We start from the raw sequence: 26,659 nt of genomic DNA on the forward strand, positions 1-26,659 counted from the left end.
GTAGTGTCGGGATCGGAACGAGAGGAGAAACATCATGCGAAAGACGAAAGAAGGTCGACATTCCATCACAGCAATCTGATACCCTCTTGGGGAGCAGGCGACAGAATCTCGTCACTGATAGAGCTCGAAGCTACATTGAGATCGGTGTTAACGTCGATCCAGAGATTGGACAGTCGGAGTCTGGCAAGAGAGGGCGGTCCAAGTTCGAAGAATTTCGTATCGGCGGGCGACAATAGGGGAATTATGGACAGTGAGCAGGCCAGGTTCGAGCCATGGTCTGGAGTGATTCAGCCCAGATAACCAAGAAGTCGAGTATGGGTGGTTGTGGGGGTAGAAAGGTGGGAGAACATGAGGACTGTGCAGTCAGGACCTGATGATAATGCGATAGAAGCCAGTTAAGCATTCGGACAAGGGCGAACTCCAGAATGTGCGGTGGTTGTGCTGCGTTTCCAGGCGGTGTGCAGGGTAAACTGTGACACGTCAGAGAGAGACTGTGTGATTAAAGGCATGGTCCCATCAGCTTCGCTGTCTCGACACAATATTGTGCTTCTTTTTGCGCGGCGACTGTGATTTGTTTCGTGAAAACAGATTCCTGCAAAAGACTTTTCATCTTGGCAAGTGGAGGATGACAGGCCAGAAAGAGCAACAGCAACGGAAAGGTTGGCCGCTCGATCTTCGATTTGGTTCCGATGGGGCCGGTGCAACGGGGCAGCGCCGTAAGAGAAATTAAATTAGGGTGGTGTTTGTCCATAACGGGATTCCGTCCGAATGGGGAGAAGGGGTGTTTTCTGTTTCCAGATTGTGGGTGCCGATGGATAAATGGGCCAAATCTGGCGAGATGGGTGTTTATGAGACTGGGGTTGTCACTGACATAACTTCGGCTTCTCGTCTTCTCAGCCAAAAAAATTAGCCTTTTTCTCAATACGCGTCAATCCAAATCCTTTAAGACCCAGTTACCGCCCCTCTCCCCTATTCGTTTTCCCCCTCCTCCCATTTCCCACCCGTCGTCGCTCTCTTCCCTTTCCTCGCTGCCGAGTCCATCTTCAAGGTACCTATATCATATCTTCCTCGCCTAATAGGAGTCTTCTCATCGTCGTCGACGTAGCGTATCACCTCCCGTTCCCGTCATCAACGGCGCAGAGAAGAGAACTTGGTCTATAGCGTTCATTGTTCCTTCATCTTCCCTCAAACTATGACAACGACGAGCAGTAGTATCTTCGCTGGTCTAGGATGCCTTCTTGTCGCCTCCATCATTTACTTCCGGAAGCTTAAAGCTAACCCGGCACGAGCTCACCTCCCTCCTGGTCCCAAACCCATTCCCGTACTCGGCAACGTCAAAGACCTTCGAGCGAAAGAGCTATGGCTGCCGGCGATGGACTGGGCGAAGCAATACGGTGAGCCTCTTCAACTTGTGCCTTGGGCGATATTTCGTTTGGAATGGCGGTGTAGGAGTTCGCCGCCATGGACGTCCCGCAAAGGGTGGAATTAATGCTCGCCTTTGCAAATGGCGAGTAGCTTCAACGTGCCATAATGTACCTCATACGAGTTATATAGCCTCAGTAATGCTGAGCTAACTCCTCGGTCGACTCCACTGACGCTTTGGCTTCCGGGCACGAGGCTAGGGGTGGATACCAACGTATTCTCGAAGACGTTCCTCGTTTGAGCCCTATACTAACGCGCTGGGCTTATACTAGGCGATATCACCTACCTTCACGTCTTTGGACAAGGTCTCACATTTATCAACTCCTTGGAATCTGCAAGCGACTTGCTCGAGAAACGAGGCGGCATGTACGCCGACAAACCTCAGTTTACCATGGTTTGCGAACTGTAAGTCTTTTTGTCGCTTCTCCACTACCAGGTGACTGAACGCGACCGGCCCTTAGGTGCAACTGTAAGAATATGGTCAGTCCTTCTCTAACCGACAAAGCGAGCGATCCTGAGCTCTATCCACTTTTGCAGGTTGCCTTTACGCCCTACGGAGAACAGTCGAAGCGACAACGGCGATTGATGCACAAAGCTTTCGCCCCTGCTCGCATCCCGGATTATCATCCCTTAATGGAATCATCAACCAACCTCTTCCTCCGAAACGTCATTGCATCCCCGGCCGATTATATCGGTCACGTACGAAGGTACTCTGGTTCACTCACGCTCAACATTGTCTATGGGTACGAAGTCACTTCCAACGAAGACGAATATCTTATGATGGCGGAGGAGTGTGTCGGTATTCTCGCTAACGAAATTGCGAGTGCTGGAGGTGTTTGGGCTGTCGATGTCATGCCTTTCCTCGCTAAGATCCCTAAATGGGCAGAGGGATTGCCAGGAATGAGCTTTAAACGGAAGGCGAGGAAGTGGAAGAAGATGATGGAGGATTGGGTTGATGGACCATTCGAATACGTCAAGAACACCATGGTAAGCTTCTTTCATATCAACTCATCAACGTTTAATTAATTCTCCAACAGAAAAGCGGCTCTTACAAGCAATCATTCTGCTCTTCCCTATTAGACGATGAAAGTATCTCGCAAACCCAGGAGCACTTCGAATTTGACTTGAAGTGGACGGCTAACTCGATGTATGCAGCCAGCATCGATACTGTGCGTGATCATACCCGATATCAAGTTAATTGTCGCCTGACCCCGCCATCTTTTAGACGATTACCTCAGTCGCTCACTTCCTACTTGCAATGATGAAGCACCCCGAAGTCTTGAAGAAGGCGCAGCATGAAATCGATACCGTTGTCGGACAAGATCGCCTCCCCACCTTCAGCGACAGGAAGTCTTTGCCATATGGTACGTTCCATGATAGTCCGACTGGATGTCCACTTATTTGGTCGTGCAGTTGAAGCCGTCCTCTCCGAGACTTGGAGATGGGCTTCCCCCGTCCCATTGAGTGAGTAGGATAGTACCTCTTTGCACACGGCCAAACTCAGTCCCACGACCTTAGGCTTGCCTCATAAATTGACTGAAGATGACGTGTATCGAGGAATGTATATCCCGAAGGGTTCCTTGATCTTCGCCAATATCTGGTAAGCTCCATTGAACTCCAGGTTTAGCGGGCCATTCTAATCCTCTTTGAAGGGCGATGACACGAGATGAGCGCATCTTCCCCGACCCGGAGACGTTCAATCCCGAGAGATACTTGAACATGGATCCAGAGACCAAGAAGAAGCAAGATCCACGGAACTTCATCTTCGGATTCGGTCGAAGGTTTGTCCACGCATGCTGGCTGCAACTGGAATCTGCAACTGACTGTCATTCGCCTTAGGCTTTGCCCTGGAAATCATATCGTAGATGCTTCGCTGTGGCTGTTGGTCGTTCGCATGATGGCTACCCTTGATATCTCTACCCCCGTCGACGAGAAAGGCAATGCAATTGATATTGTTCCGGTTTTCGACAACCCTATCTTCAGGTTCGTCCGCATCCGTCCCCTGGTTACTCTGTACTGAATGTCTTTTCTCATGCTAGAACGCCAAATCCCTTCCCCTGCGATATGCGACCACGTTCCGAGAAGGCTGTAAATCTCATTCGACAATACGCCGACCCTCGCGCCTCTGCATAATCTTCTGTCAGCCATATACAAACTACGACCTCGCTCACAGCCGCGGACTCTTCGACACTGGCCTTTTCGAGCTTATATGACCGGAATTATCACTCTAGGGATCTGTCCAAAAGGTTAAGCGACGATTGAATTTTTCAGACATTTTTGCATCTCTTCCCACTTCTAGCCTTAGATTTAAAGTTCTACGGGGCACAGTATCACCTCCATCTTTTTTCTCAATTATCCTTGTTCGGTCCCGGATGGCACATTCTTTATATCAGCCATGGTCACTCCTTTCTCTATCTCGCTCCCTACATTTCCACCCATTTATCATTATGACCTGCATTCATCTCGAATACCCACAGGATAGGACGGTTCGGCGCTTTGATTAAATTACGACTCGCATCTAGCGTATACTGTACACCTTCATTACCGTAGTCGTCACCTTTCAACCAGAAACGCCTCGAAACACCGCACACCGCGTGTACTTTCAGTGTTAAGTGGAAATTCAGATCTTTCCAACCTCGGGCTTTGGATGTGATATTTGAATCTCGGAGACGATGAAGCGAGCGGAGACTCCTTTGCGAGGTTTTTGGTGCTCGATGCTTCTATTCCCGTTGCTGCCTTTATCAGTTCCAACTTCTGCGTCAGCCGACCGTCTTCAACTTTTCAATCCATTTATTATTCCGCGTGACAGTCCGACAAATTAGGCGCCCGGATCAACCTGGGTTTGCGAAGGTATGAAAAAGAAATATGACGGGTTACTCCAGTATAGACTCCATAGTGTAACGCGATTGGGCGGCGTGCCAGTGCTCGTATACACTATGCCTCTTCTCGACCGGGCGGCTCGAGAATTGGAACGTATGTCGGGAGTGCTTGTGGATCTGTACAGACTCCTGTGTGCCCGCCTAGCTCAATCGGATAGAGCGTCAGACTTTTAGGGCATCTGAAGGCTGCGAGTTCGATCCTCGCGGTGGGCTATCAGGTTACCATATTTTTCGACAGCACTGCCTGGTTTCCTCGAAAGTTGACCATGCAATTGTAAAATTTCATCCAGGAAGGCGGTGCCAAGACAAAGTGCATTCTCCCTTTGCTCCGCGCGCCGCTGTTGCAGGCTGCGCGTTCGATCCCTGGTCTTGACATCTTGGAACATCTGTCAAGTTACCTTTTGTCCCCTGTTACAACTTGAAGGCAGTTCCTCTCTGAACATGGAGTGGAAGCATCCAGGTGTGTAATGGGATGGCCTACGACAGTCCGGCCGAATGCGAGTCACGACCAAGGGCTAGTAGGGCGCTTAAAGGTCAACTTGGTACCTGACAACGAATACTCGTAACGGTTTTGCCTCGCGTTCCAATGGTTTATGAAACGCAGGAAGCAGCATGTGTAGGTGGAAAGAAGCATATGTCCTGGCCGCTCACAAGGGGCACCCTTCTTAAACTTCCTCCGTTTTTTTCCAGTACTCCCTTCTAAGCCTGTTTGACGGACACCATAATGATTGGCTTCCTCAAAGGCTTCGTCAATAGGTCTCAAGGCTGCCTGACAGCCTCCAGACTTGAAGGCGCTCGTGAACCCCCTCTCCGGTGAGATGGTTATCACAATCGAAGCCGATTCGGCGAAATCAAACCGATCCACTTGTCAAGAAAGCGCTCGTGTTTTTGCAAGCGAACTGGTTTCGGAGTGCCCGGATTGCAGGGTCAGTGAAGCGGCGAAAATCGTTACTTATCGTATCGTAAGTAACTCTATGATAGTCTATTAGATTGTGGGTAAAGCTGGGAATCTGTTGACAAGGCTTCTGCTTCTGATCTCCTTTGATTGTAGTTCACTTGAAATTGAAAAGACGTTGGAACATCCGAGTCCCGGCGCCTCGGACGACTGAACTTGAATGAACTCGAGTTACTTAGGTTCTCTGTAATCACCAATGCTCTTGCTCTGTTCTCGTAGTCATAGGTAGATGTCACCCCACTGCAGTACGTCCGAAGCACACGACCAAAGGACCCTAGATAAGTCGAAACATGCCACTAGATCACCCGCGTTCATACTCATGTGGAGTACATAGAAGGAAGGATAACAGCATACTGACGGCATCTATCGCAACAGTGGGTACAAGCGCTTCTTTGCTTTGGAGCTCTTTCCCTTGCATCTACACTGGGGTAGTATGGCAAGAACCTTGCGTGCACCTGGGGCCACTCCAACGCGCAAATTCCGAGGTATAAACCAGTGGCCGTCGGCACAGGCTCGACGACCTAGGTCAGTTCATGATCGAGTTCTTTTCGTGGGCGAAGGGCACGAGGGACACACGTTCTAAGTCAAATGTCTGTCAAAGCCGGTGTCGGAGGGGGTCAATTGCTGGGAGGACCTTGGGCTAGATATGCACCCCCCCGCTCAATCTCTGGAGCCTGGAGAGTGCTCCCCTTACTTCCTGCTTTTGTGCAGATTAATCCGTTTACCACTTTCCCGTGGGATGGAATACATGACGATCGCTGCAGGGCTATCGGCGAGAATGCGAAAATGTCGGGGCGATGCGGTTGCATGCGACATAAGTAGTGGGACTCGATGGATGGTATTCACCTCAAGAGCTCTTTGATGATCTGGAATTTGAATCCTGCTGTGTAGTTTAGATATGAACCTTCAACTACTACTCAGTTTGAGGGCCTCGGATTAGTGAGTTGGTTGGTTGGTTGACGGCACAGGGACCCAGTAAGAGTCGGCCGGAACGACACTGCAGATTTGCCGGCCTCCAGGACCTCAAGAGGGCCGGGGCCCCGGCCACCAATCACAAACTTGTGGGAAGCGGCCGCCAGGCGCCGTGTTTCCGAGCCAGAATGGCGTGTACCAGTCTAACTGCGCCTCATGCGCACTGCGCAAGCCCCTGAGCGCTCAGAGACCCGCTACTGTTGAGCTGCAGGAAGAAATTGGAATATTTCAGTCGCAGGAGTGACGGAATGGCGCACCAGAACTGCGCTCCATTGCTCACGCGCACTGCGCAAGCCGCTGAGAGCCCGGAGACTTGGAGGGTGAGATCTAGGAAAGAACGAACAATGAGGGCCTCATTGTGGGCATCCATTATTACCACTGGCCTCCTGATAGGCTCGTTCTAAGTATTACTTACTCTCAATGCCATTGCTCGCAGTGCCATTGAATGGCCCTTGAGGGGAATGCTCCCGGAGGGTCTTACCAAAATAAGTAAGTTCGGAGGTCGGGTCACCGAAAATGCCGGTTGATTGCATGTTGATGCACCTGGCGGAAAGTACCCGATCCATTCTGGCTCGGAACCAGCGGAGATCAAATATGAGCCACACAGGGGATATGTAGCTCAAACTTCCGATCGAGCCAAAGTTCAAAGTCCAACTTGAACGTTCCATCAGTCAAGACACGACCCGCCCGCGCCAAAGCTCATGGTGACCAGCGGGACAACATCTGATTACCATTCCATGAGGCTGGTAAGCACCGAGTCTGGAGTCAATCTCATTTGCTTACAACCATTACTTAGCTTTTCCCTAGTGATGTTTTTCAAGCCGTTCAGTTTGCCGGCCTCTGAACTAGCGACATCACAAACTGATTGTTCAGTGGCAGTAGTCAATTGAATCAAAACCTATTCGGGTCCAGTCGAATTGAACCACGATGCCTTGTAATTGTCGGAGGAACTCCGAAGTAGTGAGCGCTCTCCATGGAAGTTCCAAGGTCTTAAAATAGCTAGCAAGAACCGGTTTGCGCGTGCCGTAACCAAATTCTCATAACCTCAACGTCCACCTCCACGACTTATGGTGCTCCTTTTCTTATAATCACTCGTTTCCAATTCCACCGTCTTTCTGCCCTCGTGCCCTCGTTAATACCTTCCGCTCCATTTCTTCCCCCCACAAGGGCCTATCCAACATGTCTTCGGCTATGAAGTTCGACGATACTCTCGGTCCCTTGCTCCTGGGAGGCATGTTCGCAATGGCGTGCGTATCTTGCGCCTTGCTGAAGGAATGATCCAAGTAACCATTTTCTTAGGCTGTGGGGGATTACATGTGTTCAAACGTACACCTACTTTTCACGACCCCGAAAAGATAGACCGATCTTCCGCCTCATCGTACGTCTGTGGATCTGGACACACATCCTTAATCTCTGTCTGACGATGCATCATACAGATTGCTTGCCTCTGGTGAGTGCAGGGAAGCCATGCTGGGCCGCTCAAGATCCTGAATATAACCAGGGCAATCGATACGTTCGATACTTCCCTCAACATTCACCTAACCTATCACTACATGGTCAGCAACTTCATGAATTTCTCGGCACTCCTTATCCCGGTCTGGTGAGGAAACCCGCCACTTCCGTCCACGTAAAAACTCACGCCATGAGATATTCAGGAGTGTAATTGTAAGTCGCACCTGCTGGCAGCCCCGTCATAATCGCATGCCTGCTCATCCAATGAAAATAGTTGCATGTAGCCATCACCGTAAGTTGTTGTTCGCGCTGCCATGAAGCAGGAACTCACCCCATCGGCTCAGGCAACGTCCAATTTTATCATCAGGACCTTGTTTGCGTATCGTATCTTCAACCGTGCGTGCGGAGCAGCTATCATTTGACAAGTAGATGACTGATGGCGTCTTGGACATTATCAGTTAGCAAGGGCAACATTCTTGTGACAGCGTGGATCGTAAGTGTTTTGTAGCACATTTTCCGAGAACTAACATAACCATTTTTTCCGCTCGCAGATGGCTATCTCCACGACGGACCTAGGTATGCACGTTTATGGCCGCTCGATTTCAAACTCGTGTGCTGACCAGGTCGCCCGATTACCAGTTACAGGGATCAGTGAGTTCCCCCCAGTCTCTTGGAATACTCTCCGTAACTCCGCTTACTCTTGCCTGTCCAGTTATCACGGCGAAGGCGTGCGTTACATCTAGTCTGACTTCATTGTCATCGCGACTGACATAGGCTGGTGGCCTAGGTATCAACTGGATAACTTCCTCCAGCTGGACACCCTATCCGTAAGCTAAACCATTCATCGTCGTGGCTGCAGATCTAATGGAACTGCTACAGCATCTGATGTACCTCACGTTCGCTGCAGGAACCGGGGCAGACCTCAGTGTCGCTATTGCTCTGGTCTGGTTACTCAGAAGGTCTCGAACAGGATTCAGAAAGTTCGTCCCTTCCCCCTTCGGATCAGTTGAACCTGCCGCATTGAACACACGTTCTTCTCCAGGACCGACGGTCTTATCAAAACCTTGATGCTATACACCATCAACACGGGTCTAATCGTTGCGTGAGTGACATTTGACAGCTGAAGTATAAGGGCAGATATTCTGACATTCAATTTCCAACTTCGCAGCATCGATGCGGCCCTGGGCATGATCCTATACGTCGTGATGCCGCGCAACTTCATTTTCCTCGGATTCTACCTGCTTCTGAGCAAATGTGAGGATGAGGAATATACTCTCCCTGCAAGGCGCTGACAGTTCTTTTCCTCCAGTGTATCTTAACTCGTACCTTGCCACCATGAATGCCCGACAAGACCTACGAGACAAGATCAATGAACCGGTCTCGATTCACCTTTCCGAGATACAATCGGGATCGCATCGATTTGGTAGCGAAGAATTGTCGCCCTCAATGTCAGAAAAGGTAGAATCATCGAAAACCTAGCGGAGAACGATAGTCCTGATTGATTCTCTGTTCATAGTCTCAGCAATCCACCCGACCCGAGCTCTCCATTTCCATCCAGACACTGGTCGACAAACAGGTGGATAGCCCCATCGCACAGAGACAGTCGAGAGACAATCTTAGTTATCATACCGGTAGAGCGTACTGAAAGTGAAGGGCACAAAAGCGTCTTTCTGGAAAGGGCGCATCATTGAGGGTAGTTTGGACAACCCTATCTCCTTGATGAACACTGACACTAAACTTGCAATGGTGTGAATTTATCATGGGATTCATCGGGCCAGAATATTCGGACTTGCAATTTGTATCACCATCATCGTCAATACACTTGCAGTCTGTGCTTCCAGTGCTCTGCGATTTTTAAAGGAGGACACCATTTGAGATTGACGCGGCCCAAGTGATCCGCTGGGGACTGCGGAATGTTGATCACCGACGAAAAGAATGACGCGACCACCTACTTGTGGGAAGCGGACGCTCCGCGCCGATGGTCCTCGCCAGAAGCTACGTTGCTCTAGGGAACCCGTGCAGTTATCTCCCGCAATCCCCGGAATGTCTCTGCGCCTTTCCCCTCGATCTTTTGGTCATCTGAGTCCTCAGTCCAGCCTCAGTCCTAACTCCTGTCACTGAGTCCTGACACCTACCTCAACTGACTACATGTATCACGTGGTCGTTTTGATTGTCGATTTGGCCTCCCGCTACAAAAGAACCCGATCCATTCTGGCTCGGAATGTAAGGCACCGGACAAATTTTATAGTTTTGAACGCGAACCACCTCCACCTCATTAGTCTCGGATGAGGTTCCTTGACATTATCCTGGCATAAAACGCATTGGGCTATTCTGTTTCCGCCTCTGTTATGGCGAAATAATCTCGGCGAATTGTGCGCAAAACATCGCCACATGGCGACACGTCGCGATCAGGACTAAATAGCCCGCGACAACGGCGGGGACCAACCATGGTTCTGCTCGTACCACGACCGCCACCACAATGAGCAACCAGCCACAGCCCGTACCGCTATCGAGGAAGAAAAGTGGCCTCATTGCTGCCATCATCTTACCGCTCTCGCTGATTCTGTACACCTATGAACGAGCGCTTGTTCCGATATACTCTTCTGGTCCCACCAAGGAATGGTTCAGCGTCTTCGTCGCAGCAGGAGCAGCCTTAGCAGCCCTCAACCCCATTTCCATAACTTCCTCGCTGGCATGGCTGCTGATTGCAGTTGCTCTCACCATTGCACCTAATGCCAACTACTGGGTCGCTGTCTGGACAGCGAGGTATGGGAAAGCGGTTGCAGGTGTCTCTGCAACCCATACCCTCGTCCTGCTTCCCATCGTCTTTCTTATTTCGACTGCTGTAATGGTTGTGGATAATGTGAGTGCCTAATGAAGCCATCCGTGACAAGGATTAACGTCCTTGTGTAGGAACCGGGTACGCGAGCTGAGCCGGTCCCAGTCGGTCAACGACTTTCAAGAGCGGCTGTTATCTACCTGATTTCTTCGGGACTAGACCGGGAGCTCTGGTCGGTCTTTCCCCTCCTCAACAAAGTCTCAGAGAGTCAGATAGTGCGTGCCCTCCGTCTGAATCTTGCTTCCCAATTGTAATGCTTTCCCAGTACCTTGGCTTAGCCGCCATCTTTTATCTGTTATGGATCCTATCGACTCCACTATTCGACGCGTCTTCAAAAGCGGCCAAAGGAAAGGGCAAGAAAACCCAAGAGACGATCCCAACACAGTCGAGTGGGCCGTTGTCCCTTCGTGTCATTGCAGCAGCAGCATTCACAGCCCTCTTCGCCGTCGGTCATCCTTTCCTGAAGAACCCAGTCCTTCCTCACCCTTTGCCAGCACCCTACACCTACCCGGACGGAACTTTCAGGGTCCTCTCAGCAGTACAATCCGTCACAGGACTCATTTCAGTGGTCGATTGGTTGCCACCTCCTGAAGGCGAAAACAACGATCCAGCAGCGATGCACTCGGCTCGGTACCTGCGGGCTTCTCATTCTATCCTTGGTGGAGTATGGACCCACGAGAAGGTCATGGTCACGGACCAGTCAGAAAGGCCTGTGGAAGACTCATTCGGGACCCCGTTAGGCGATTCGATCTACGCAACTTTCGTCCTCCAGGAAGCCGTTCGAATGATCAACAGCACCGCCAAGGGTGGAAAGCTGGATAACGCTCTCATCATGTACGTGTCATGCACACCGTCTTACGCGCCGTATTCACTTGGAATGGTTTAGTGGTCTGGGCATCGGAACAGCGGCAACCTCCCTTATGAGACACGGGGTGTCGACTACCATTGTCGAAATCGACCCTGCCGTTTATGACGCTGCTCGCACATGGTTCGGTCTCCCGGATCCAGGAGCTGATAAGGTGTTCCTCGAGGATGCTCGCTACTGGGTAGAGAAACGAAAGGCATGCACGCAAGCTGGCGAGTGCCCCCTGTTCGATACCGTCATTCACGACTGTTTCTCGGGTGGAGGTGTGCCCCAACACTTGTACACTGACGAATTCTGGAAGGACCTTAAGAGCATCGTCAAGCCTGAAGGATCCGTCGTTGTGGTAGGTCTCCCGAGCTGTAAACTGTTGTCCGAGTCACTCATTGCTCCTCAGAACTTCGCTGGTGTCGTCAACTCTGAAGCTACACGGCTCGTGCTCAACACCCTTCTCAACTCTTTCGACCAATGCCGCGCCTTCCACGACTTCTTCGATGAATTCACGGAGGATATATACAACAAAGAATTCATCAACATGGTTCGTCCCTCTATATTTCCTTGTAAATTCCCAACTGACGGAGTTTCCCCCTCAGGTGCTCTTCTGCACATCTTCGAAGAAACCTTTGACCTTCCGCAAGGGACGAACCTCGGACTATTTGGGCTCTCCTCTGCGCCGACACGTTCTCTCCAGTCTCGATACACGAGAGGTCGACTTGGCCCCTTTGACTGACACGTCAGGCAAATACCTTGTCACCGATGACAACAACCCACTTGGAAAACTGCAGGATGCTCAGGGAGCCCATCACTGGGAAGGTTCGTCGCGCTCTCATCGCCTGTTGCATTTTGATCGCTAACCCAAGGTGCCCTAGTCATGCGAACCGTTCTGCCGAATTCACATTGGGAAACGTATTAGTGCATAGTGGGACATTCCCAAGGGTATTTATTTCGATACAAAAGCAGGATGATTTCATGAACCACGCTCTACTGCATCTAGTCATATCGATATTGTATCATAGCCATGTTGTACATCAGGAACGACGGAACGCGTGTTTGCAATTCAAAAAACGTGGCTCGAGGGGGAGGAACTGACTCTGGTAGAGACATTGGCAGGGTTTCGGCTAGAGCTTGCCTGAGTGCTGGGTCCTTCACCGCGGTCCACGAACGACTGAGGGAGACCTTGGTGCGACTTTGAGACGTTGCGAATCATTTCGTCAAACAAGTCCCTACCACTAGCGGGACCGGCTCCAAGTCCAATCTCTCCCAAGCCGTCAAGTCCCCCTAACCCGCCGAGCCCACTCGATCCTCCGAAGCCGCCCAGGCCACCAAGGCCACCCAATCCTACCAGTCCTAAACCACCCAATCCGCCGAGGCCTCCCAAACCACCCCCACTGGCGAGTTTGCTTGATCCTACAGTAACATGGTCTCCTACCGGGACGGGCTGTTTGATCCCGAGCCGTGCAAGAGGATCGTCCGCTTGACGCGCTGCTATCATCGCCTTTATCGCCCCCAAGCGTTGCTGCATCATTGCTAGGGCATCTCCTGGCGCACGAGCAGCAGACCCGAGGGCAGGGGCAGGGCCAGGAGTGGTGGCAGTGGCGGCAGCTGAGGGTTTACCACCGCAAGTGCAGACGTGTCGGGGCTTCGAAGTGGGAGCGCGGCGCACACGGGTCTGGGCTAGGACGTTGTCATCTTCATCTACCCAATCTTCGTCGTCATCTGCGTCGACAATTTCCTCGGTGGTCTCAACGGTTTCCTCCACCATCTTCTCAACTCCTTCATCAACAGGCACTCGCTCCTTCTCCAAGCCAGCCTCAGCTGTCAACTCCACCTTCCCGTTGTCGAGCCTTTCGTCTGCGACCCCACCCTGCTTTTGGACCTCGCCAACTACCTCTGAACTCCCCTGAGCTTCGTCGATTTCCGCAGCCTCGACAAGGAGTACACTGGTCTCTTCTCGCCCAGCACCATCTTCCTCGTCCATGGCCCGAGCCTTCCCCTTTCCCTTTCCAATAACCGCTTCCTCCTCAAACTCCTGCTTATCCTCACGCTCCATTCCCTTCAGCGCCTGGACGTGTCTTGCGAGAACCAAGAAGCCGGCCTTCTCTTCCACAGGCATAGCTTCGAACATCCCGGTGAAACTTAAATCGTAAATATATCCTGGCGCATGTTTTTGGAGCTCGCGGAAGTTTCCAGCCTCATCAATTGCAAAGTAGTCGATAAAGCCAATAGGCCGGTGGTAGCCTTTGTAGACGCCGCAAGAGAGGGACTTCTCCAGCCTGGACCAGTCGACTTCGCGGCGAGGGTTCTGGGTGATAAGGCCGAACGCGTGAACGCCCGGACGCATGATCTCTTCGATCCCCCACGCTTTCGTCTCGTGGAGGCAAAAGCGACGGATGATGGGGACGGGGATGTGCTGGGACCATGACATGGGCTCGTCGCCGTTGAGCTGGACAAACTCGAGGGACAGTTCGTTGACGGTGCGGAGGATGTAGTCGAGAGGTTGATCCTTGAAGACACCGACGATCTGGGGGCGCTTCATGGCACTGACGAGACGCACGTAATGATCGTGGAACCATCCTAGGTCTAGAGATGGGGTGTTGGGATCGGGCAGGGGAGGGGCCTTGACGTAGTCTGGTTTCGGGAACAGGGCATCGAAGAGGTTGGGGATGCTGGGGTCATCCGTACGACGTATATTCGGCAGGATTTTCTTCACTTCGGCTAGTGACGTAGCGGGGATCCTTGGGGTCGAAGACGAAACCCAACATATCCGCACCGCACAACTCCATGTGCCGGGCCTCCATGGCGGTCATTATCCCTGTGACCTTGACCCACGGCAGGACGCTGGTGGTTGGGGGCATTGGGTCCTTAGGCTTCCAACCCATGAGGTCAGTGACTGTGACGACGACTTTGGAGGCGCGCATGAGGGCCTCCCCGACCATAACCGCCCCGACGCCATGTTCGGCATAAAGGGCAACGTCCGACGAGGACTGGATCCCGCCCATGGCGCAAAGGATGACATCCTTGCCCTGTACCATGTCAGCCAGCCGCGTGGTCGTCCCAGTGTCAAGTTGGAAGTCTTGCAAATTCCTGTTGTTAATGCCGATGACCTTTGCACCAAGATCAAGTGCCCGTTTCATTTCTTCCGCGTTGTTGACCTCGATAAGGGGTTCCATGCCACGTGAGAGACTGTGATGATAGAGGGCCTTCAAACGCTCGGGGGTAAGCATGGCGACGATGAGGAGCACAGCGTCGGCGCCGTAAACGCGAGCTTCATCGATCTGATATTCATCCAGGATGAAGTCCCTGCGGAGGATGGCGGGTCGATGGGATCGAGAAGAAACCGCTTCGCGAACGGTGCGAAGGTCAAGGAGGGAGCCCTTGAACCAGGTGGGTTCCGTAACGACGGAAATGACGGCTGCTCCAGCTTTGGCGTAGTTCGTGGCCTTGAGGGCAACGTTAACATTGACATCGATGTCGCCTTTGGAAGGGCAGGCGCGCTTGATCTCAGCCATCAGAGAAGGTCCAGTGGTTTCCGAACACTGACGGCTTGAATTTGAGTCGGTGGATGAGGGAGATGAGCGGTGGGCAGGCCGACAACCTAATGGTAGCCTTGAGGTCAGCTCGAGAGGAGCCCGGTATGGCCTTCGCAGCCTGGACGTCCTTGACACGCTGCTCGTAGATCTGGGCCAAAATCGAAGAGGCTTTGGCCCCGTCATTCTGCGAGGGAGGAACCGCAGGTTCGACGTGCATAGAGTCCCCAGCAGAGGCGGCGGGGGCTGAGTGTTCATTGTCGTGAGCAGGTTGGGTGGATTCAGACATCTTTCGGTAGAGGAAAGCGAGGGTATCTTGTCGATCCTGGATTGCCTTTATATATGTGACTTCGGGATTTGAATTGAGGTGATGATCACCTTTGGAGCGGAACTTTGTTAGTTCAACTGACCTGAGAACGTTGTAGAAACGAGGCGTACCCTTCTCCCCATAGTATCAGATTAAATCTCCATTTACGTGTAGGTATTGCTAGCCGAGGAACCCTGAATGTGGACCTTTTCCTTCGAGTGTACAGGAGACCCAGTTATCCCTGAATGGTTAAGCCTTCAAACTTCAAGCTTCAGGTTTTGCCTCCATCAGTGTGACTGACTGTCTCAAGGCTTCCTTCAGGCATATCAGATGCCCATCCACCACTTTGGCTGTGATCCTAGGGTACCAGTCTATTCGTTCGCCAGCCGAACACCTTCAAAATCTGTGTATTATTATAAGAATTTGAGGAGTGGAGGATTTATAAGGTTTCTCTTACTTTTTCATGCTTATGCTTTCGGAATTTCGCATTCCCAACGTGCACATCGTTGGTAGAGGAAGAGAGCAAAGGGCGATCTAGCCGCTGGAGTAAGTCATCTGATGACCGTGGGAACTGAAGTGTGATTGTATCATTCGGCGGGTGCGGCGAAGAGTCGCTCACCGCCTTGGTCCTTGGTCCTTTGTCCCTCGACCCTCGACTCTAAGCGCCCTGCTAACAAAGGTTGTAGAGGGTTTATTTTTGGATATAACGCCCCATCAAGCTCAATCGAGCATTTACCCGTCAATCAAACAGTCCTGAAATGTGCCAGTTATCGAACGTTTCCTTTTTCTCTGGGCTGGCGCCTAGGCGCTGACGTCTATGCCTTTGCCGTGCCCAAGCTTGACGTGTTATGACAAGTCCAGCAGAATCCCGTGTTGGTTGTCGGGAACCAAGGCACGTAGATCAAAGTTCTGCCTTCCGACAATACTCTAACGCCAAGGCCATTACAGCATTCATTCGAATCCACTCGTTCATTCGAAATTGCCTCGAATGACTCCATCGGGGGCGGCCAGAAGTCATCCATCATGACTTACTGGCTGATGATGCAATGTTCCATCCCGGGCCCATCTCTGATAGAATAACCAAGGTTGGGACCATCCACGCCATTTCGACCTGTTTGATGCCACGTTCATAGCAAAGCTCAAGATGGCGACCGTATCGTCTGGTTTACATGCACAAATTGGACCTCGACATCATGGCTTGAATCCTCTTCAACTTCTCGTCCAAAGCTTTGATGATCGTCGGTCTGGTTGAAGCTCCGCGATCATTCCTTGCTGTTTGAATGACCTTCTGTCTTCACGCTTGCTGGGCTGCGCCGAATAACGCTCGTCCGACAACTTGCAGAGAGATATAAAAGCCATCGCTCTTCGTCTGCTGTCTACATCGGTCTCCACCACTCCTACTCCCGTCTTCTCCTATCTACTTTTTGTCTAGCAAGCTTTCCCCGCACCATCATGGTTCTCTCGCTATCCTTTACGGTCCTTTCCGTCGCCCTCTGCGCTTCGCTCTCTTCCGCAGCGCCGATTGTCGACCTTCTCTCGCCCTCTGACATCGATGCCAACGTCGGCCCAATCGTTGCCCCCGTCAAACCCGTCCTCAACACCGGCGTCAACCTGTTGAACAACCTCAAACCTGATGTCACTGTAATCGGCGCAAAGAACGCTCGCGACCTCCCTCTCCTCGGCGCCCTCAACAATGCGGATGCAAACGTAGGCCTCGACAAGATCACCGCACCCATTTCTCCAGTTCTCAACACCGGCGTTAAACTACTCGAAAACGTCAAACCCGACATCACCATCATTGGCGCGAAGAATGCTCGTTCTCTCCCTCTTGCTGACGTCCTCTCCAAGGCCAATCTTGACTTGGACGTCGAGGAGATCTATGCTCCCGTTCTCCCAGTCCTCAACACCGGCATCAACGCTTTGAACAGCGTCAAGCCTGATGTGACTGTTATCGGTGCCAAAAACGCTAGGGATGAAGTGTCGAAGCGAACCGAGCCCCACCACCCTACTCCTAGGCCTGTCCACCCCCCTTCCATCCCCGCCATCATCGTCTCTTTGACCGCTCAATTGAAGCCTCTGCTCGATCAACTCAGTACGGTTCTTATCCGCTTCACGCTAGCAATCACTGACGTATTTTTGGTTGTGCAGAATCCCTCATTGGAGGCAAGGCCCATGGAAAGCCTGGCACGGACATCGATATCGACCTCGTCATTGATCTCCTCGCAACTGTTCAAGGTCTCCTAGGCGGTGCTCTCAACGAAATTAAGGCTCTAATCAAGCTCGACCTCGATCTCAAGGGCCTTTTGCAACTCGACGGCAAGGTTCTCGGCTTGCTCGACTTGTCCCGCTTGCTCTCTCAGCTGCTCCATGTATGTTTTCCCTCTGGCTTTCCCTTTCTCCTGTACTTACCCTCGATTTACAGACTCTGTTCTCTACTGTTGCTGTCCTCCTCGTCGGCCTTGGTGGTGGCCTCCGCGTCAACATCGTCAAGGGTCTCCTCGCTGGCGTCTTGTGAGCTATTTTCCATCGTCCTAATTTATCTCCCGTCTGATCTATTTCTCTAGCACTATCGTCGCAGAGCTCCTCGCTGTTCTCTTTGGCACCGTCAAGGGTCTCAAGTTCGCTCTCGGCCCCCTCCTCGGTGGCGTCCTCGCTATCCTCCGGGAACTCGACATCAAGGTCGTCCTCAAGGTCCTTGTCAATTGATTTCAGAATGGAGGAGGACCTCTTCCCTCTAGGATTCCCCACTATTAGACTTCGCGTCTTTCCTTTGTTCGGTCTTTCTTTTTAATTCTGCCATCTCTATACCTACTATCCTCCACACGTCCACTAGACTATTCTTGCACAGAAAGCATTTACTATTTGCTAGACACTCTTCCTATCCACTTACTCTATCTAATTCATTCTCTCTGTAACCTTGCGACATTTAAGCGCTCGTACCCGTAACTGGCAACACCTTGGCGTGGGATCTTAGCACGGAGGCTGCCGTCGCTCGATTTGATTTGATGGCGGCCAGGTGCCTGGAAATTTACTCTTTCCTTTGTTCTTTGCTCTGAATTTGCCAAAGGCCAATGGCCGACGACCAATGTGAGCGCAATAAAAGGCGGGATGCGCCACTTGCCCTGCCCTTTCCTTCCCAGCTTCGAACCATCGTCACCGTCTCAATCTCTGCAACCCAAGAAATCGGTTCGACTTTGCGACTGAAGTTCTGTCCGCCACTGTTCCTCCTGTCTTCGTCAATCCCAGCTTGAGGAATCGCCATATAAGAGTCTAAGAAGCCTTTCAGTGCAAAAGTTGGAACTACGGGAGCCATGAACATTTCTCGCACGGGGTGGAGCACCTTCTCTGCCGCCCATCCTGATGTGAATTCCACCAGCCAACTTCGGACAGCCCTCTGGGATCCATTGGCGACTATCTTTGCATGGGTTCTCATGGCAGCTGGCGGGTATTACCTCACACAGCAAGGAACTCACCTTCTTCGCGGCCTGTTGACATGGAGAAATATTGAATTGGAGGCATCCGAAGTTCCTGGCTCTCCAGCTGTCGCTGATGCCACCGCTCCACAGAGTGCGGTCGTCCCAATTTCCTCGTTTCACGAGTAAGTTCTTTGTCCCTTTTCTGCACTTAACTTGCTCATTTCAACCCACTCGTTTATTAGTAAAAGCACTCAGAGCAAACCAACATATGAAACCCCGCGACAGACCAACGCGGCGTCAAACCTTGCTGTAAAGCCCTCCACTAAGCCTCTTCAAAGGGAGGTCTCTCTCGTGGACGTCACTCAAGAAGACCTCAACTATACAGTCCAAGAGCTTCGAAAGGATCAACAGATCAGAATGGAGGCGCTGGCCCGTTACACCCATCGCATCAATGTACAAGACAAAGTCGACGCTCTCAAGCTCCTTCTCTACGACCTAGAACAGTTTATCGACGCCCGTTTCAACCCTGCAAAACCCGTCAACGTCTGGGAACTTCCTTGGCCCCAGCTAACCATCACCGTCAGCTATCTGGCTGGCGATGTGGATGCCGACGAGATCGTCGGAAAGCTTCGCGAAATCGAAAGAGTGCTCAACGCCTATCCCAACCATTTCCACATGAAGGGCATACCACTGACGTTCCTGAAGTTTCTGGAACTTCTTGCACGAGCTTTCGATGGAAGTGAATGGGACAAGAAAAGTGTTCGTTCAGGTATCCTTAATGAGGCTCTTCTCCAACCCCTTGATGATCAACGCCGACGTGTGCTTGGAGCTATCGGCAGCATACGTAGCCGTGTCAACTTCGTTGGTGAAGAGATGGAAGGATGATCGTTACCCTTGCATGGTTATTCTGTGCAACACTCGCCCTGCTGATAGTGGGAATCAAAGCCAATTCCCCATCAACCACTCCAACTCCTCCCTTCCTCCATATATCATCCTACACGACCATTGCTTAGTTTCGTTCTTCAACCAAGCCACCCGCTTCATTCGATGTAACGAAAACCTGTTCTTGTAAATATAACATAATATACATTTACTTGTTCCAAGTCTACCACGATGCCTTGATGAGATCTGCAGCTCGCTCGGCGATTGCATACACAGGTGCCTGTGTATGTCCAACAATGAGGTAGGGCTGGAAAGACCTCGTCAGTCTAATTTAAAATGGAATTAACCAGGGAAGAAGCCCACCATAATGGAAGCATCGACTACACGAAGGCCCTGAACTCCCTTGACCTTCAGATCAGGATCGACAACCCCATACGAAGCGTCTGGATGAGACATCGCTGCCGTGCCGACAGGATGCGCACCATGGGTAACAACGTTGCGAAGGGTCTCGTAGATTTCTTCGTCAGTCGTAAGTCCCGCAAACGGAGGAAGGAGCGTAAGGTTGTACTCGTCCCACGTGGAGGCACCGACGAATTTCAAAACAGAGCGGACAGACTCGCGCAGAGCTAGGATGTCGAAGGGGTGGGTGAGCATCGCTGGGTCGATGAGAGGACTGGCGTATGGGCTAGTCGAGTTGAGAGTCATGAAGCCGCCTAGAGGAGTGAATGGTCAGCGAATGGGTTCAGCGTTGAGTATGCTTGAATGGGGCGTACGAGAGCGAGGACTCGCCAGGACAGGGCTGACAATGAGATTAGGTCCAGGAGTGGGGTAAATCCCACCACCCATCACGACCAACTCAATATGCGGCGAATTAATACCACCCGTAGGGTCTTCAAACTGACTCCAGTGAGGCCAGTCTTCGGGGAGTCTGTGCCAGATAACAGAATTGATACCTAGGTTCGTCATATATCCGGTACGATGGTCGAACCACTCCTGCATGCTTTCCATGAGGAAGGTTTGGTTCAGGAATGGGTCGACGGTGTCGTTTATGCCCAAGCTGAACATCATGCTGAATTGGACGTGTTCAGTGAGGTTCTTGCCGACGCTAGGAAGTTTCACTTTGGGCTCGATACCGATGTTCTGGAGCTCGGTCGAATCACCAATCCCGGATAACATGAGCAGTTGAGGGCTTCCATAGGCGCCCGCTGCCAGGATTACTTCCTTCTTGGCAGTTACGCGGTGTAGCCTGCCTGTGGAAAGACGGTTTAACACTCAATTGGGCATTGAGTAGGGAGGATGTGCTTACCTGAAGGACTGCCTCCTGTCTGAAAATGGACAGTTTGGAACGCTGGGGTGTTAGATCCAGGCTGCTTTCTTTCAGCCAACTTGACGACGCGGTTGTTCACCAGGACGTGAAGGTTCGGTCGAGCAAGAACGGTTGCATCGAGGTAACCAGTGGCAGCACTACTTCTCTCCCCATTGTTGATCGTGGACTGAAGCCAACCTAAATCGAAATCTCTCAGATGTCACTCCCGAGAAAAAGGGAAGCAATATTCGTACCAAAACCAAGTGGTGTTCCGTCGTTCATGTCGACGTCGTACGCAAACTCCCCACCAAGCTCCTGGCTAGCTTCGAAGACCTTGCTATCCGAAGCTTGAGGTACACCGGACAGACTGACGCCGACTTTTCCGGTGGTCGAATGGTAGCTGGGATCATACTTACCGGTGGTATCGTGACCGTCCGTCGGAGGGTTCCATTTCTCGCTCTATTCGCACCAATCTCAGCCCCGGCTGGCTCTCAGACTCTAGGGATGGGCTGACCTTCAGGAGATAGGGAAGGATGTTGCTCCAAGACCAACCAGAGTCGCCCGTGATGGCTGCCCATCTGTCATAGTCATCCGAAGATCCACGAGTGTAGAATAGTCCGTCTGTGTAGGACAGGTCAGAGCCCAAGAATGCACAAGAGGGAATGGCAGCGCGTACTGATGGAGCTACTTCCACCTAGCATACGACCTCTGGGCAACCGATCCGTCCGGTTATTCAGACCAATCTGAGGAACGGTGTTGAAGTTCCAATCGTATTGCGTTTGCTGAAGAGCAAAAGTTAAGCCGGGAACCTGCGATTCGAGCACACCCTCGTGCCTATGGCCATCGTCAGCGCCCACGAAAGATAGATCGCAACTGAGAGGACTTACGAAGGCCCAGCTTCAATCAGCAAAACATTGAAGTCGGGGTCCTCGGTCAGCCTGCTTGCTAGGACGGAGCCAGCGGTTCCGCCTAGAGATGTTTATCAGCATTCCGAAAGAGAGTTCCTTCAATGAGGTAAAGTAGAAATACGTACCTCCAACGATCACAAAGTCGTAAGCAAGCCGTGGCAAGTCGGTGAAGTCATCTCGAATGACCGCGAGTGACGGATGGAAGAGGAAAGAAGCAAGGACGAGGAGAGAAGGAAGAAGCGACCTGGTACCCATCAGATGCGGGCGTGACGGGGTAATAGTACCGTAGCTGTGCAGAAGAAGATATGAAGAAGGCTGCCAATGAAGGGGCCTCCCAAGATCCTCTAAGTACACTCCGTCCGTAGGCCCCTCCTGTTATATAGTTGGCAAAAGCTCGGATTGTATATAATCGCACGTGGAGATCAGTGGGTGACAGGTGCGAAACCGGCAGGCGAATCAGCATGACCTGAAACCAAGCATTCAGAAAAGTCTGTTTATAAATTAGTGGTGGTTAGAGGTACCGGCCATGTATTTAAGCACTGATTCCGAGCCATTACCTTGGGAAATGGAAGTTTCTTCCTTTACGCACAGCGCTATGGTAACAAATATTTCAACCAAGAGACAGCGGGGAAGTGGCAGCTCTAGGTCATCTGATTGCGCACGGATATGTAAGTCACATACAACTGAGGGATCTCAGAATAGCGTTGGAACTTAATGCGAGGTACAAAGCACCGACCGTCGGTCTGGTCCTGACGAGGGATGTAACGGCGTGAACGAGTGGGAGAGGCGAATCACGAGACGAACAGAGATTACGACCACGCTTGCTTGATTAGGTCGGACGCGCGCTCTGAAATCGCGTAAACCGCGGCTTGTGGGTGAGCAGAAATGATATATGGCTGAATGCATACGTCAGTAAGTAGGCACACCCAGAGAAAGAGCCACTTTGTCCCTGATATCAGGGCACTCACCATCACAGAAGCATCCACAATGCGGAGCCCGTTCACCTTTTTCACTCTTAGGTCGGGATCCACCACACCCCATTGTGCGCCCTTCGGAGACATGGCAGCAGTGCAGACTTGATGTGCGGAGACCACATTTGCCCTGATGGCCTCGTCGAGCTCCTCGTCGTCATCCGTGTCGAATGGTGGCATCACCGACAGTTGGTAGCTTGCCCAAGCAGGGGCAGAGAAGAATCTCTTTATCACTCGAACACTTTCTCGAAGGCTGTACCAGTCGAAGTCGGATTTCATCATACCGAGGTCGACAAGCGGAGGGTCATAGGCCTTGGTCGATGCGAGCCTCAGCGATCCACCTGGAAAACAATCCTCGTCAGGGATTCATCAGTGACCTAGGCGGACGAAACGACGGACGAGATTCAAGGCTGGGTGTAACGAGAACTGCATTGGCGAAGATAAACCGTCCAGGAAGAGGGTACAAGCCCCTAGTCTAATTGAGTTCAAGGGCCGGTTAAAACTATCTCCCTCTTGAATTGCAGTCCGAGTGACGCACTGAGAAGTATACCTCCAACTGAGGTGTATTGCGCCCTGCGGATGGATCAGGGTGCTGGCTATAGATTGGAGAATCGTCGGGAAGTCTGGTCCAGGCCGCTGCATTGCTTCCAACGTAAGTCAATGGGCCAGTTCGCGAGGTCTGCCATTCCTGGAGCCACTGTGCTGGTAAACTCGGGTCGGCAGAGCTGAATAGGATGTCAGTTCAAGGGAAAAGAATTGAAGAAAGGAGGAGCCCACGGATCGAAGGTGTCATTTATTCCCAACCTCCAGCCGACGGTGAGTATAGGGTGTTCTGACATATTTTTCCCAACGCTAGGGAGGTCAACCTTGGGTTCGATTCCGACTTGTTCCAGTTCATCTCTGTCGCCAATTCCCGAAAGGAGGAGGATCTTGGGCGTCCCGAACGCCCCTGCTGAAAGTATGACTTCCTTCTTCGCTGTAATTTCCTGAACGGGGCCTTTGATGGGTCAGAAGCGGCTGCAAGTGTAGCCGGAGAGGGAGGTACCAGAGGTGTTCATCTCTTGCTGGAAGAAGACTGTACGGAAGGACAGGAGCTTCGGGCTGCCATGGCCTGTTGGGGCCACCTTGGTGACGCGATGGTTGACCAAGACGTGAAGATTTTTGCGCTTGAGGTAGCTGGGTGCCAAGTAGGACGTTGCCGCGCTACTACGTTCTCCATTTCCGATCGTGAACTGGGCCCACCCTAAACGTTGGTAAGTAACTGACTTTCGTGTACCCCGGGTCATCTCACCTGTGCCTAGAGGGTCACCGCTATTGAAATCGACGTTCCAACTGAAGTCGCCTCCCAGTTCAGTCGCTGCTTCTTTGACCTTCGCATCGGTGGCGTCCGGGAAGTTAGAAAGGCTCACAGAAGTCATACCAGACCTGCTGTGAACCTTTGGATTATACATTCCTTCGATATCCATGTCACGGTTGGGCTTCACCCATTTCTCAGTCTGGATTCACGCCCATTGTCAATCCACGAGGTGCAGGCACAGTCATTCCCACCTACCTTGAGAATGTAGGGAAAGATCTTCTTCCATGACCAGCCAGGGTCGCCAGTGACAGAGGCCCACCTATCGTAGTCCGAGGAGGAGCCACGGGTGTAAAGCATTCCATCTATCATCTACTTAAGCAAAGTGATTGGAAAAAAACTGAGTTGGGACACCTACTATGTGAAGTGGATCCCCCCAGTATTCGCGCATGTAGTAAAGGCATTACGCGGTTATTGAGGTGAGGCTGAGCGGTGCTAGTGTAATTGTAATCGTAGGTGGTGTTCTGTAGTCTGAGGAAAAAGCTTGGGACTTGGGAATCCAAAACATCTTCATGGCTAGATCATGTTTGTAAGAGACGAAAAGAGTTATGATTAAGAGAAACAAACCTTGCCCCCGCCTCGATGACCAGGACATTGAACTTGGGGTTTTCGGTCAGCCTATTCGCAACAACGCAGCCTCCAAGACCACCTGGAGGTTCAAGGTAAGCTATGAAGTAAACAAGTGGATGTCCATTGTCATTCAGACTTCAGACCTCCAACAATCACGAAGTCGTATTCTGTTTTCGGGAATTTGTGGATTGAGTCCTGGATTACGGCGATAGTCGGCAGAGCGAGCCCAGTGAGAAGCGCAAAAAGGACGGCGTGAGGTAGCATCCTGACGGTGAACGCTCGCCACGGCCTTTACCAGCAGCATCTGCTTTTAAAGGAGGAATTCGTCTCGTTATCTCTAACAAACCAATCAGAAAGAATGGAGTTGAATGGAGGAAATACGCACATAACCCCGCCCCGTTTGGTCAGCATGACCTTGTGACAAGGCAAAGACGGCAGGAAAAAGCCATTGCGCTTACACAGAACAGCACCACAACGAACGTAAGGCGTCATAGACACAGCGTTCACTGTATAGAACGTGCTTCTAGACTGGCCAAATCAAAGCTCGTCCCTCTACTGCGGAGGTGGCCGAATTCGGCGGTAGCGCTGCATAACTTCAGCATAAGGTACCGGGGACCGCAGACCGCAAGCTGTCTGTTTTGCGCTCGACACAGAGCCAGCCAGGGCAGAGATTTATCTCCGCCAAAATCATGGTGTTAAAGGCGGTTGTTCCCAACTTCAGTGGTCGTTCTGGAGAAAATCTGGGTAAACTGAAGGACGGTGCAGACAGTGTGGTTGTTGTTGTGCTTCTGCGGATAACAAACGGTGATATTGGGTTGATAACAGTGTTGGAGCTCTGGTACAACCTCCAGTGCACCAGGATTGGAACTTGGAAACACTGCAGGGGTTGAAAAGTAAGCCAAACCATGAATCCTCGGATCGGCCGAAATCAACTTTTGACCTTGCTTTAGCTAGGTCTGTACCAGGTCACATTATGTAAGATTTAGGTGCCTAAAACTCGAGTTCCAAAGATATGCAAACATCGGCCGGCATTCCTTTCCTGGCTCATTACCGCTGCTTTGGATCGTACCCTTCCTTCGGTTCGATCACAAATTCCTAGTCTGCTATGCTGCTGCTCTGGATACAACTAATAGGCGGCATGCCTTGTGTCCTCCAGTATGTTTCGTATGTGCTGGTCGTAATCCGCATGGCCCGCTAGGCATCAGTGGTCTAGGAAGGGTTTGGCGTTCGTCACCTTTCACCTCTACAAGTATCAAGCGCGGGGGGCCGTGGGCTTACTATTTGTGAGCGGGTTAGGCTTTGGGACGTGTCGGACTGACATGAGAAATATGATTCTGGCCTAGTATGTACTTATGTATGTGTTGGGACTTTGTGTGAGGGGCAGAGAAGGTGATTTTATTATCGGCATGTACAATGCAGGGCTGCAGAGTCCTGACCAGCCAGACAACCTAGGATTTACAGTTTCATTATTTAAAAAAAATCGCGTCGCATTCAATGACTGAGCTGTGTGGTACAGGGGGGCGGACAGGTAAGGGGACGCCTATTACGATGAGAGGCAAAACCGACTTGAGCACAAAAGAAAAAGGCGTCCAAGCCGCTAAAGCAAGGTCCACAGTCGCGGGACGCGGCCCTTTATTTTTTGAAACGGCGCTCGAATCTGGCAGACGCTCAGCCGCAGCCGCGACCGACTGGCAGACTTGATCACAACCCATTGTCACCTTCGAACTCTCTTAAATGGGTTATTCACTGTTATTCACTGTCGACGAAACATCATCAAGATGACACATGTACACGAAGTGACTTAGAATATGGCGAAGGAAGCATGGAAGGAATGATGTGTTGCTCTCCACGGAATGTCACGGGCGTTCGACTATCTACAAGCGGCACGCTGTCTCTGAAAGAATGGTACCAATATTATGGAACACTCACCGCAGGTGCTCAGTGCTGGGTTGGACATGACATGCTAGCCTCGCATGTGAACCCCTGCCTTGACATTTTCTCCCTAATTCCGTCTCTACCGCAGTCTTGGGACCCACT

At 51.5% G+C, this 26,659-nt stretch overlaps 9 protein-coding genes and 1 non-coding gene across 10 annotated transcripts; 6 read left to right on the forward strand and 4 right to left on the reverse strand.

Annotated features, from left to right (window-relative positions):
* Positions 1 to 1,025: 1,025 nt before the first annotated feature.
* CC1G_09782 (cytochrome P450) lies at positions 1,026 to 3,555 on the forward strand (the record flags this gene model as incomplete). Its single annotated transcript, XM_001834803.2, has 12 exons — positions 1,026 to 1,048; positions 1,106 to 1,394; positions 1,695 to 1,827; positions 1,884 to 1,902; positions 1,960 to 2,409; positions 2,460 to 2,591; positions 2,648 to 2,786; positions 2,836 to 2,886; positions 2,941 to 3,022; positions 3,075 to 3,203; positions 3,262 to 3,405; positions 3,462 to 3,555. Exons 2-12 carry the CDS (start codon positions 1,193 to 1,195, stop codon positions 3,553 to 3,555), a joined length of 1,575 nt encoding a protein of 524 aa, XP_001834855.2. The 5' UTR covers positions 1,026 to 1,048; positions 1,106 to 1,192.
* Positions 3,556 to 4,436: 881 nt separating this feature from the next.
* On the forward strand, positions 4,437 to 4,514 carry CC1G_20200. Its single transcript has one exon. It is a non-coding gene; the product is annotated as a tRNA-Lys (tRNA).
* A 1,268-nt stretch (positions 4,515 to 5,782) lies between these two features.
* Positions 5,783 to 6,761, reverse strand: CC1G_15412 (hypothetical protein; the record flags this gene model as incomplete). Its single annotated transcript, XM_002910088.1, has 5 exons — positions 5,783 to 5,848; positions 6,103 to 6,139; positions 6,393 to 6,433; positions 6,515 to 6,555; positions 6,644 to 6,761. The coding sequence occupies 5 exons, from the start codon at positions 6,759 to 6,761 to the stop codon at positions 5,783 to 5,785; spliced, it is 303 nt and encodes a 100-aa protein (XP_002910134.1).
* Positions 6,762 to 7,407: 646 nt separating this feature from the next.
* On the forward strand, positions 7,408 to 9,325 carry CC1G_09783 (hypothetical protein; the record flags this gene model as incomplete). Its single annotated transcript, XM_001834804.2, has 17 exons — positions 7,408 to 7,475; positions 7,528 to 7,606; positions 7,665 to 7,678; positions 7,730 to 7,828; positions 7,884 to 7,893; positions 7,955 to 7,972; positions 8,025 to 8,076; positions 8,139 to 8,173; positions 8,232 to 8,256; positions 8,320 to 8,331; positions 8,393 to 8,408; positions 8,468 to 8,507; positions 8,560 to 8,660; positions 8,723 to 8,782; positions 8,849 to 8,934; positions 8,990 to 9,138; positions 9,197 to 9,325. The coding sequence occupies 17 exons, from the start codon at positions 7,408 to 7,410 to the stop codon at positions 9,323 to 9,325; spliced, it is 993 nt and encodes a 330-aa protein (XP_001834856.2).
* An 834-nt stretch (positions 9,326 to 10,159) lies between these two features.
* CC1G_09784 (spermine/spermidine synthase) lies at positions 10,160 to 12,294 on the forward strand (the record flags this gene model as incomplete). Its single annotated transcript, XM_001834805.2, has 7 exons — positions 10,160 to 10,543; positions 10,594 to 10,734; positions 10,785 to 11,353; positions 11,406 to 11,727; positions 11,779 to 11,919; positions 11,975 to 12,194; positions 12,251 to 12,294. 7 exons carry the CDS (start codon positions 10,160 to 10,162, stop codon positions 12,292 to 12,294), a joined length of 1,821 nt encoding a protein of 606 aa, XP_001834857.2.
* A 365-nt stretch (positions 12,295 to 12,659) lies between these two features.
* CC1G_09785 (anthranilate synthase component II) lies at positions 12,660 to 15,197 on the reverse strand (the record flags this gene model as incomplete). The annotated part of the gene is made up of 4 exons (XM_001834806.2): positions 12,660 to 12,719; positions 12,811 to 13,921; positions 14,064 to 14,924; positions 14,974 to 15,197. The coding sequence occupies 4 exons, from the start codon at positions 15,195 to 15,197 to the stop codon at positions 12,660 to 12,662; spliced, it is 2,256 nt and encodes a 751-aa protein (XP_001834858.2).
* A 1,470-nt stretch (positions 15,198 to 16,667) lies between these two features.
* On the forward strand, positions 16,668 to 17,921 carry CC1G_09786 (hypothetical protein; the record flags this gene model as incomplete). The annotated part of the gene is made up of 4 exons (XM_001834807.1): positions 16,668 to 17,307; positions 17,364 to 17,584; positions 17,638 to 17,726; positions 17,780 to 17,921. The coding sequence occupies 4 exons, from the start codon at positions 16,668 to 16,670 to the stop codon at positions 17,919 to 17,921; spliced, it is 1,092 nt and encodes a 363-aa protein (XP_001834859.1).
* A 365-nt stretch (positions 17,922 to 18,286) lies between these two features.
* Positions 18,287 to 19,516, forward strand: CC1G_09787 (hypothetical protein; the record flags this gene model as incomplete). The annotated part of the gene is made up of 3 exons (XM_001834808.2): positions 18,287 to 18,302; positions 18,606 to 18,813; positions 18,874 to 19,516. 3 exons carry the CDS (start codon positions 18,287 to 18,289, stop codon positions 19,514 to 19,516), a joined length of 867 nt encoding a protein of 288 aa, XP_001834860.2.
* A 339-nt stretch (positions 19,517 to 19,855) lies between these two features.
* CC1G_15413 (alcohol dehydrogenase) lies at positions 19,856 to 22,281 on the reverse strand (the record flags this gene model as incomplete). Its single annotated transcript, XM_002910089.1, has 10 exons — positions 19,856 to 19,893; positions 19,996 to 20,226; positions 20,287 to 20,763; positions 20,820 to 21,017; positions 21,074 to 21,156; positions 21,236 to 21,440; positions 21,496 to 21,653; positions 21,707 to 21,788; positions 21,853 to 21,971; positions 22,268 to 22,281. The coding sequence occupies 10 exons, from the start codon at positions 22,279 to 22,281 to the stop codon at positions 19,856 to 19,858; spliced, it is 1,605 nt and encodes a 534-aa protein (XP_002910135.1).
* A 255-nt stretch (positions 22,282 to 22,536) lies between these two features.
* CC1G_15414 (glucose dehydrogenase short protein) lies at positions 22,537 to 24,886 on the reverse strand (the record flags this gene model as incomplete). Its single annotated transcript, XM_002910090.1, has 11 exons — positions 22,537 to 22,623; positions 22,696 to 23,039; positions 23,098 to 23,173; positions 23,237 to 23,423; positions 23,476 to 23,695; positions 23,744 to 23,941; positions 23,990 to 24,194; positions 24,251 to 24,357; positions 24,411 to 24,568; positions 24,620 to 24,719; positions 24,766 to 24,886. The coding sequence occupies 11 exons, from the start codon at positions 24,884 to 24,886 to the stop codon at positions 22,537 to 22,539; spliced, it is 1,803 nt and encodes a 600-aa protein (XP_002910136.1).
* Positions 24,887 to 26,659: the final 1,773 nt, after the last annotated feature.

Source organism: Coprinopsis cinerea (genome assembly GCF_000182895.1).
Source record: "Coprinopsis cinerea okayama7#130 chromosome 12 map unlocalized cont3.12, whole genome shotgun sequence".
NCBI classification, from domain to species: domain Eukaryota; kingdom Fungi; phylum Basidiomycota; class Agaricomycetes; order Agaricales; family Psathyrellaceae; genus Coprinopsis; species Coprinopsis cinerea.